The sequence below is a fragment of the Carya illinoinensis genome, chromosome 16 (genome assembly GCF_018687715.1).
Source record: "Carya illinoinensis cultivar Pawnee chromosome 16, C.illinoinensisPawnee_v1, whole genome shotgun sequence".
Lineage (NCBI taxonomy): Eukaryota > Viridiplantae > Streptophyta > Magnoliopsida > Fagales > Juglandaceae > Carya > Carya illinoinensis.
In genome coordinates this window covers 12593785-12604870 of record NC_056767.1, presented here as the reverse complement: position 1 = coordinate 12604870, position 11086 = coordinate 12593785, and the positions used below count along the sequence as shown (strand labels likewise).

The window sequence follows — 11086 nt, the reverse complement described above, 5'->3', positions numbered from 1 at the left end:
ATTATAAACATATAACATTTATATTTTGTTTTATAATTTAGATGAATTCTTCTTCATCTCCGATTGATGTTGATACAAATAAATCTCAACCAATAATTAATTTGGAAGATGATGTGAGAGAGATCCAAATATCAAAACCCCCTAGTGCCCCTACTAGTAGCACTTGTCCATTACTTAAGAAACGGAAAGAGATGGACAAGCCGATTGTATGAGATCATTTTACGAAGGTGAATGGTTGTCCTATAGATGATCCATGAGCTAAATGTAATTATTGTGACAAGATGTACGCTTACCACTCAAAGAGGAACGAAACATCAATGATGCAAAATCATTTGCCTTCATGTCATAAAAATCCTCATAAATGTGTACCTTTGGATGGGTACCAAAAATCATTGACAGGTGAGGCATTACCTGAGGAGGGGGTTGGAGAGAGTGATGGTAGTACATTAAAGACTCTTGTAACTCACAAATATAGTAAAGAGATTGCGAGGTTGGCTATTGCAAAAATGGTAATTATTGATGAAATATCATTGAGGGTTGTTGAAGGACATGGATTTAGAAAATTTGTAAGTGTTTAAAGATGGAGGCATAAGGATTTTGTTGACGACAGATACATGAACATCGATACAAAATTTGAATTATATGTGTCTAACTGCACACTTCATTGATAAGGATTGGAAATTACAGAAAAAAATAATTAATTTTTGTTAATCCCTAATTATTAAGGGGATACTATTGGAAGATATGTTGAGTCTTGCTTGCTTGATTGGGGCATTGATAGAATATTTACTGTAACTATTGATAATGCAAGTTCGAATGATACTGTAATTTCCTATTTGAAACAGTTTTCAAAAGGGAATGTGTCAGGGGGTAAGTATATGAACATGAGATGTTGTGCTTATATATTGAATCTTATTGTGAGTGAGGGTTTGAATGAGTGCAATAACTCCATTACAATGATTAGAAATGCAGTTAGATATATGCGTTCATCCCCCGCAAGATTAGACAAGTTTAAGAGATGTGCAGAAAAAGAAAAAATTGATTGGAAGAAAATATTGTGTCTTGATGTACAGACATGATGGAACTCAACTTATTTGATGTTGGAGGCGGTTGATAAGTTTGAGAAGGCTTTCAGGTGAATAAAGAGTAAGGATTATAATTTCCTCTCTTACTTTGATGATGGGCACATGTGACCTCCTAAAGCTAGGGAGTGGGAGACAGTGCGGGTGTTTGTCAAGTTTTTAGAGATATTTTATGAAATTACTACTAGATTTTCTGAATCTTTATATTTGACAGCCAACACCAACTTTTTAGAGATTTGTGATCTCCAAACTGAATTGATTATGCTAAGCGAGAGTACTAATAATTATTTGAGGAGCATGGTCATAAACATGAGAACCAAATATGATAAGTATTGGGGTCATTAGATAGGATGAACTTGTTCATGTTAATTGCTGTTGTGCTTGATCCACGAAGCAAGTTAGAGCTTCTTACTTTCCACTTGAAGAAAATTCATGATGAGTTTCATGCTGAAGAGTTGGTTTCGAATGTCAGACAGATATTAGCAGATTTGTATGCGGAGTATAATGCTACATTCGGCTCTACCACGAGTACCTAAGTTTCTCAATCCCTTCCAACATCTAGATCCATGAATGAATGTGATAACAAATGTGAGATCAAATCGCTCCAGGAGTGGTATAGGGCATCTTTTGCCATGGGATCTAGTATTACCAAAACTGAAGTGGATTGATATTTATCAGATGGTTGTGAGGCACTAGTGTATAGTTTGACTTGTTGACTCGGTGAAAAATAAATGACGCTAACTATTCTATACTTACGAGAATTGCACAAGACTTATTGGCTATGCATGTTTCCATGTTTGCGTCTGAGTTAGCATTTAATACAGGAGATCGTGTACTTGATCCTTTTCGGAGTTCGTTGGCTCCAAGAATTGTTGAGGCACTTATTTGCACTTATAATTGGTTAAGGCATCCGTTAACACCCATTGATATCTAGGAGGCTATGGATAATGTGGAGAGCTTTGTAGTAGAATTGGACAATGTTTTCTTTGTTTTCATTGTAATTTAATTTAAGTATTTTTCATAATCTGAATTCACTAACATTTGATATTTTATTCTTATTTATTCTTATAGAGTTGGCCGCACAATTGAACGTGACAACTATTGACGATTGAAGATTGAAGGAGCAATGATCAAACATGAAGATCAATATTTTTAATTTTTACATTGTTGCTATGTTTAAGTCTTTAAAACAATTTGTTTTCATTTATTTATGTTATTTTTTTACTTGCATTTTTGCTATGCTTAAGACACCTTGGCTTATTTTGTAAATTTGTAATATGTAATACTAAACATTTAGTGAAGTTATTTTTATTTATTTTTAATTATGTAGTAATTAATATAGTTATTAGTTTGTTAATATGATGAATGATGAATGCTTTAGTTATTTATTATTTATTTTTAATATGATGAATGATAAATTTACAAGATCTTGGATGATGAATTGAGGAAAACAAATGTCCAAACCGACCAAAAAGAAGCTCAAAAATGTAATGAATAAAAGGCTCAAAATAGGGGCTAAAAAGAACGGTCCAAACTGACCATGCAACAGAAACCGACCGTGACTGGCCAGCAAAGGAACCGGCTGGTTTTCTCTCCCTTACATGGTCGGTTTCTGGTCATTTCCACCCTCAATGAAGGCAAATCATTCGGTTTCGGTTTAGGCAAAAAATCGAACCATATATGTCAGTTTTTAGCCCTAGAAACAATAGTGACAATTATTTTCAAATTTTATCAAAATAATCTTTTCAATTATAAAAAATGATATTTATTGTCATACAATGAGCAAGTGCTCACATGTTTTTTAAAAAAATAAATAAATATGATATTCAAATAAAAAATAATTTTTAATAATAAATTCCATTATTTTTAAAAAAATGCACCATATTTGCACAAACCATTACAATATTTGACATTAATCCTTTGTTATAATTAGATAATTTAGAGATTATTTAGATAATGAGATGTGATGAGATGATTTATATGAAAATTGAATAAAATATTATTTTCTAATATTATTATATTTATTTTAGAATTTGAAAAAGTTGAATTAAGATTAAAAAAATTAAATTATTTATTATATTTTATATGATCATTTGATAAATTTATTGTAATGAGGTAAGATGAATTGAGAATGTTTTTCAAACTAAACGCCTCTTAGGCGTTGTTTCGTTATATATTTAAGATGATATGAAATATTTTGTTAAAAATTAAATAAAATATTATTTTAATATTAATTTTTAATATTAATTTTGTTTTAAGATTTGAAAAAGTTAAATTTTTTATTATATTTTATATAAAAATTTATAAAAATTATAATAATTATATAAAATGAGATGAGATTGAAAGTTTAAATTTGGATCCAAACCAGCCTAAATACACTAACCTAATCATGAAGTGCTGACCGAAAAAGGTTTGGGCCAACCAAACCGAACAAAACCAAACTCGTCGCCATAATAATCATAAACCGGTAACAGGTGGTTGAGACATCCGCCCTCTTTCGATGCATTCGAGAAATCGAAACCCAACCCACCATAAGAACACTCGCACACTCTTCCTCTCCCCTGCATTTCCCTTCCTCTCTTCTCCTTTGCAAAGCCGAAGAACAGAGTATTAAGCGAGTACCCAAATGGCTCATCTTCTCAACACTTCCTTCATCCCCTCCTCCTCGACCCTTCGCCGGGCGAGTCCCAGTCTCCAAGTTCGGGGTCACCAGCGAAGCAGAGTCCCGGCCAGGATTGATGCAAAGATTCGGGAGATCTTCATGCCGGCGCTGAGCTCAACCATGACTGAGGGGAAGATCGTCTCTTGGGTCAGGTCCGAGGGCGACAAGCTCTCCAAAGGGGAGAGCGTTGTCGTGGTGGAGTCCGACAAGGCCGACATGGACGTCGAGACCTTCTACGATGGTTACTTGGCTGCCATTATGGTGGAGGAAGGCGGCGTCGCCCCTGTGGGCTCCGCCATCGCCCTTCTTGCTGAGTCCGAGGCCGAGATCGCCGAGGCCAAGTCCAAAGCAGCGTCCAATTCGTCGTCTTCTTCTTCCTCTTCTTCGTCGGCAGCAACCGCTGTTGCGGAACCGGAGAAGGTTGTGGATAATCTGGTTCCGACAGCGGCTGTCAAGGTGGCTCCGGTTGTGTCGATGCCGGTGGCGTCCATGCACCCGGCGTCGGAGGGAGGTAAGAGGATCGTTGCGTCACCGTACGCAAAGAAGCTTGCAAAGGAGCTAAAGGTGGAGTTGGGGAGAGTGGTGGGGAGCGGGCCTATGGGGAGAATTGTTGCCAAGGATGTTGAAGCTGCTGCTGCCACTGCAGACGTGGCGACTGTAGGTCCCGTGTCGGCTGAAGTGGGGAAGAGTGCGGCAGCGGCGATTGATTTGGGTTCTGTGGTGCCTTTCACGACAATGCAGGCTGCGGTGAGTAGGAACATGGTTGAGAGTCTGTCCGTGCCAACTTTCAGAGTCGGGTACACCATTACAACGGATGCGCTTGATTCTCTCTATAAGAAGGTAATGCTTTCGGTCATGAAATGATGGATCTCGTAGTGTTTTCTGCATGGGTCTTAGGTGTTTATAAGACCAAGATGTATTTTTTAGGAATGATGAATCTTGGTTTGTTGTCTAATGCTCTTTACGCTTGTAAGTAAACTACTAAAAGGATGCAATATTTAGCTTTAAACTGGTGACAGACGTATTAATTTTTACCTAGATTTGGTTTGGATGCTAGAAAAACTTGTTCGACCTATCAAAACAAATGTTAACTTTACTCTTTTTTATTTCATTCAGCTACTGCCCAAGAAATCTTAAATCTGATATTTGCACGAAGATAATGTGAATAGATGTGGTGGGAAGTTAGTATGATGATCTCTTGTTTGTTTCATTTGAATTTGACCGCTAAGTTTGTATTTTTTTTAATCTTTGTAATTAGTATTTTCAGAGTTTGTCATTTAGTTACTGCTTGACACATATCGTCTTGATCTGTGAGAAGATGATGTCATTTGCAAGAAGTTTAGATTAGGATGGTTGACATGAAAATATGATTGTATTTTCATTTACATTAGCCACCCATTGAGACCGTGCTCGATAATCTCCTGAGTGGTTTCAATTTGCTCTGAGACAGTTACCTCCATCATTAATTTCAATGATACATGAGAATTGCGCTATAGTGTAATTAGTTACTTTTTTATGGTTACCTTCTCTTTAACGATTAATTAGTTGTGTAAATTATGTTCACTAGATCAAGTCTAAGGGAGTAACCATGACGGCATTGCTTGCAAAGGCAACGGCGCTTGCTTTGGTTAAACATCCTGTTGTCAATTCTAGTTGTAGGGATGGTAAAAGCTTTACGTATAACAGCAGCATCAACATTGCAGTTGCTGTAGCTATAGATGGTGGGCTAATTACGCCAGTGCTTCCGGATGCTGATAAGGTTCTTTTTAATCTACTTTTGGCTGTGCTGTGGCTTTTTCCTGGATATAGATAGTTATATAATAATTCTAATAGTAAATGGTTTACGCTGATGTATTTCAGGTGGACATATATTCATTGTCAAGAAAGTGGAAGGAATTAGTTGATAAGGCCAGGGCCAAGCAGCTACAGCCTCATGAATACAATTCAGGTATGCTTTTACATGCGTTCACGCCTACTTATCCATACAAGACGTCTCTGTTTGAAGAAGTATTTATTTTTTCTCTCTAATTTTAAATTTTAAATCTTTATAATCATTTATATTCCATTGCATGGATATGCTTCTTCTGAGTCATATGCATCATTCGATCTTCTCATAGTAGAAGACCTCCACATGTACAAGGTTTTGGTCTGGTACAAGAAAATTTCAAAATATTATATTCAGGAGGATTTGGATGAAATCCAGACAAGATTTTTCTTTGATTCTTTACCTTTGATGGAATTGGAATAGTTCCTTTCATACTTGGACAAGTTCATTTGGAATAAATCATATTTTTATGGAAACTAGAAAAAACAAGGTGGACATGTCAGAGTGACAAACAAAATGTGTTAGTGAAGGATAAGTATATGATGTTATGGAGGAAGGAGAAAGGCTTATGAAATTTTTATTTGTATGCTTCATTCAATGCTAAAATAGTGAATAAATTAACATTCTTGACATTGTTTGGCTGAGAAGAGGCTTCAAGTTCTATTTTATAATTATAATTCTTGATGAAAGTCTGACTTTGAAAGTCTGGTAGTTCAAGATGAGTGCAATATAGAGCATTTAGTTTTCATTATATACATTGATTAAAACTTGAGGATTACTTTTTTCCCGGAAATTTAAGTTTGACATATTAGGAAAAACAATTTTGTGCCTGAACACACGATTTGGGCATGGAAGAAAACAGAGGAGAAGGGAAATGGGTTTTTTCTTCATATGTGGTTCTGGGTTCAGGCATAGGTCCACGTGAACTGTCCATCTGAGTTCTGGCTGGACTAGGACAGTATCAAACAGCCCGGGTAATCCTGCCATTTTTGTTTATTAGGAATGATAAATTGGTGGTCCATTGAAGTGTCCTTCCACAAGGTGTTGTTTCTACCTCATTTTGCTATTTTATGCTACTTCGCACTTTCTAAGTTGTGCTGGGTTTGCTTTACTTTGTTCCAATGGCTACCAACTAACTAAGTGCAAGGTGCTATCTGCAATGGCAGTTGCAAATAACAAGTATTGCTTGCTGCCATAGTACCAAGACTGCGATCAGGTCTTTAAAGGTAGGCTGTATGATGAAGTGAAAGTTGCGGGTATTTTTTTCCTTTTGTTTTCATTGTGGGTGGGTGTAACGCCCCAATGGAAGGCCTAAACCACATAGCCTATACTCCAAAAGGACTAGTCAATGATATAATTGGAGTCCCATTGGAACCTTATAAAGAGCAAGAACTTCTCATTCTCAAGCAATCTGGGATTCCATACATCATCTACCCTCAATTTTATCATATGGGGTTATTACAATCTACCCCCCTTAAATTCCCGACGTCCTCGTCGGACTTGTCCGTTGTAGGTGGCGCCGCTCAAGTCCCACATTTATGGTTGAGATAGGCTCTGATACCATTTGTAACTCCCCAATGGAAGGCCCAAACCACATGGCCTATACTCCAAAAGGACTAGTCAATGATACAATTGGAGCCCTATTGGAACCTTATAAAGAGTAAGAATTTCTCATTCTCAAGCAATGTGGGATCCCATACACCATCTACTCTCAATTTATCATATGGGGTTATCACAGTGGGATGAGTTGGTTTTTTCTTTTTGTTGTTGTGGGGGGGGGGGGGGGGGGATAAGAGATTAGTCGTAGTGATTCTAGTGATGCCTTTTAGCTGTATTTTCATCTCACTTTTCCACATTGCCCTTGGATATAGCCTGATTTTGATGGACTTCCTGATTACCATCTCCTCTGCTTTTGCATGATTTGGGTTCTCTGACCACTATCTTCACTGTGAGAATATATGCAATGCAAGAGAAACAAGGGTGAATATACTTTTGTGTCTTCATTCTATTTTTCCAGATAGATAGGGGACACGTAAGGACAAACTACAATAGACTCCTCACTATGACATCACATTATGGACAAGCACTTTCTAGGAAAACAAACTCACTCCAAGACTCCCCCATTCAAGCTTGAACAGCTTGGAGCACAAGCAAAAAGACATGCTTTGTAAAATAAAACATTAAAAAGTAAAAACACTAAAATGAATGTAAACTAGCTGAAATTATCCTAAAGAGCCAATACCCACTACAAATTCATTTAAAAATGCTGATTCTGGTCAAATCTTGCCTAATAATGTTATTGCCGGTTGAATATTGTGACAAAAACACCAAAGACTTGGCCAGATCTCACTGCAAAACACCATCGTCTGGTTTGACTTTGTTTTGATCAGTCTTGATTTCGGATCTGGGCTTTGTGACGTAAGCCCAAACCAACTAAAATCAAAACAACTTTCAGCCCAACTGGACCCAACTAGATTAATGCCAAAATTGCCCTACCAATAACTAATTATCTGAGCCCAAATCCAAGTAAACAATACTGGAATATCCTTATCCAGGATTAGCAAACATGGGTCTTTTTTATCTTGGAGGTGCTGGCAACCATGTTTCCTGGCAGCAACAGCAATAGTGACCACCATAGAACCTGTCAGAATCGCCAATTGCCTAACATCAAAGACTCCTCCAGAGACCATAGAAACTACCATTAAACTCCATATGGCCATTGGAGACCAAGAAAATGACAAGTAAACACCACAGATATTGCTGGATACCACATAAATTAATGAGAAAAGCAACAGAAGGAATAAAAAAAACACCACAGAACACCAAACTACACTACCTCAATATTTTTATGTTCTAGACTTTTTCCGGGTACCAAGAGTAGCTTGTTTAAATCTTCATCAAGGCACTGCCTGTGTGATCTAAAAGTCCACATAGGCAGTGCTGGCAGTAAGCAGTCCTTTTTTTTTGGATAAGTAAACATTAGTATTAATGATAATAGGCATAGCCCAAGTACACAAGATGGCAGTAAGTAGTCCTACCACAAATTATCTAAAAGCTTAACCAAGGAGACCCAAAAATTATAAGACAAGGAGACTAAACAAGAATTTCAATTAGAATCTTGCTCCAGTATCATGTTGGTTATGCAAGCGCAAGATTAATTAGGGGTCTGAATATCCTTACTTGGTTCCCTTGTTCCATTCTTCCTAATATATTACAGACACATGAGGACAAACTTAGAAACTTCATAATGGACTAGGATCTTCTAGCATGAGGACAAGTGTCTAGGCACCCATCTTCTCTAACATAGATAAATTTGCTAAATCCTTGGATCAATGGGTCGTAGGGCTCATAATGTTTATTGTTTATACCATTGATTGGATTTTTCACACCCCATTACCAGATTCCTAGCATCTTTTCTTTTTGCCACTATGAGGAAGGCAGGCACAGACTGTTTGGGGATCTTGAGATGTTGATATGTTGGCCATAAAGCAGTTTTTCCAGCTTGCAGTGATTACTTTGAGGTGTTACTTTTATTTTGACAGTCTATGCTGCAACCTTGGTCACTAAAAAGCAACTTGCAATACTGATACTGATTAGCAACTTGCTAACTTGAGATTTGTTTCTTAATCAAATGCCATGTAGGATTCATGATACGGTGAGGTTATCCTGTAATTTGTTCCAGTCTATCTCTGATATTTTTAAGGAAATGTTGGTTTCTCGCTCCCCGATCAAACGGGTTAACCCATACTTGCTATTTTCTGACGCTTTCCTATTGTGTTCATTTTCTATTTATGCAGGTACTTTCACTCTTTCTAACCTTGGGATGTTTGGAGTTGATCGGTTTGATGCCATTCTACCTCCCGGAACGGTATTTTTTATTTATTTTTAATTATGCTAGACTCTCTGTGAGAGAGTGACGATTTATGTGGATTAATTGTGTCAACTGAATAAATCCCAAATGCTTATTTATTTTCTTTCCTAGATTCCTTAAATAATCATTACTGCACTCTGGATTTAATTGCTGCAGGGAGCAATCATGGCTGTTGGAGCATCTCAGCCCACGGTTGTTGCTAGCAAGGATCGCAGGATTGGCATGAAGAACCAGATGCAGGTAAGAAACTGAAATTCACATTTGTCAATTACCAGTGTTGGAATGTCTGCAAATTCTTATGCTGGCACCATGCAAAATATACAGGTAAATGTTACAGCTGATCATCGTGTAATCTACGGTGCTGATTTGGCTTCATTCTTACAAACCTTGGCAAAGATTATTGAGGACCCCAAAGATCTTACGTTCTAGTTTCACGTTCACTGTCAAATGTCCTTCCTAGTGTCCGAGGTATTTCCCTCCTAATATGCACCAAAGGGCTTGAGGTTGAATAGGCTAATGGGAGGATTTAGAAGCTATTTCCCCTGTTCAAAAACAGGAACAGAATTTTGAGGAGCAAAATTTATTTGAGTTCTAGGTTCTTCAATTCAACTAATCTGAATTTTTCAGACAATTTGGATTTTAACTTTGATATCATAAATGCTGGTGGTTCATCGTTTTCATATCAAAATATTCTACTGGTCATTGTTGTCTTGTCCAACAAGTTTGCTGAAGCATTTATCACTTTTGAGTGTAATGCTCCTGGAGTTGAATGGATAGATTGCAGAAATTCTGCTTAAGAGAGAGGATGTCATTTTGTTCCTTCAATTTTGCTATATTTGCTATCCCAGGCTAGCAATAGTGTTGTTATTCCTGGAAGCCTGGCGGATTATTTTCTTCTGAAAAGTATTTCATTTCTGTTGTGAAATTCCACTTTGCCAAACCTGATCGTTGGAAAGTAAGCATGTCATTCTAAGAAACGGACATGAAGTTCTAATATAAAGTCAGTTCTAGTACATAGTTTTGACTTTTTTAACTGAGGGTGTAAGCACGGGAGGCAACGGATGAGAGGTTGTTCTATGATTTGGGCACAAAAGGGTGTGAGATTGAGTTGCCCACCTTGTCCAAAAGAATTGGGTTGTGGTCTGAAGCTGCTGCAGGGGGACGTGTACTGCAGCATTTTGAAAGAGAAGCACCCATTGTGGGATTTGCAATGCAGGAATGTAGCCTCTTTCTCCAATGTTTGCAAAGCCTCTAAAACCCAATTCTATGAGGCCGGCCGCCAACAGAGAAATTAGACAAGGATATGCCAGCTTTTGTTTTTCTTTCAGATTATGTTTTGAGTATAATTAAAAACAGGTAAGAAAGAGATATGGTCCGTCAAATGAGTGCACTAACAAGATAGACTATAAGTGGGTTCATGCACAAAATTGCGAGGGAAAAAAGAAGAAAAACGAGTGCTAGAACCAGAACCATATAAAGGGTATTTATAATATAACAATAAATTATTAGGAAGCCTTTTCATTGACACAAAATAAATCTTGATATGGAAGTCTGTTGCATCAAAGAAATATTGATACTTTTAACTTTTTAAAAAAATATATAATTAGGTTCACTTTAACACTTGGAATTAGGGGTGTAACCAGTCC

At 37.1% G+C, this 11086-nt stretch overlaps 1 protein-coding gene across 1 annotated transcript; it reads left to right on the top strand.

Annotated features, from left to right (window-relative positions):
• The first annotated feature begins 3532 nt into the window (after window positions 1-3532).
• LOC122299343 (dihydrolipoyllysine-residue acetyltransferase component 5 of pyruvate dehydrogenase complex, chloroplastic) lies at window positions 3533-10237 on the top strand. The gene is made up of 6 exons (XM_043109556.1): window positions 3533-4584; window positions 5312-5503; window positions 5605-5692; window positions 9367-9437; window positions 9597-9680; window positions 9765-10237. The coding sequence occupies exons 1-6, from the start codon at window positions 3709-3711 to the stop codon at window positions 9867-9869; spliced, it is 1416 nt and encodes a 471-aa protein (XP_042965490.1). The 5' UTR covers window positions 3533-3708; the 3' UTR covers window positions 9870-10237.
• Window positions 10238-11086: the final 849 nt, after the last annotated feature.

Excerpts from the sequence above, each read along its gene's own strand:
- LOC122299343 (XM_043109556.1), top strand. The coding sequence starts at position 3,709 with ATGGCTCATCTTCTCAACACTTCCTTCATCCCCTCCTCCTCGACCCTT. Across the intron at positions 4,585-5,311 it reads TTGATTCTCTCTATAAGAAG|ATCAAGTCTAAGGGAGTAAC; the intron begins GTAATGCTTTCG and ends TATGTTCACTAG. Across the intron at positions 5,693-9,366 it reads GCCTCATGAATACAATTCAG|GTACTTTCACTCTTTCTAAC; the intron begins GTATGCTTTTAC and ends CTATTTATGCAG.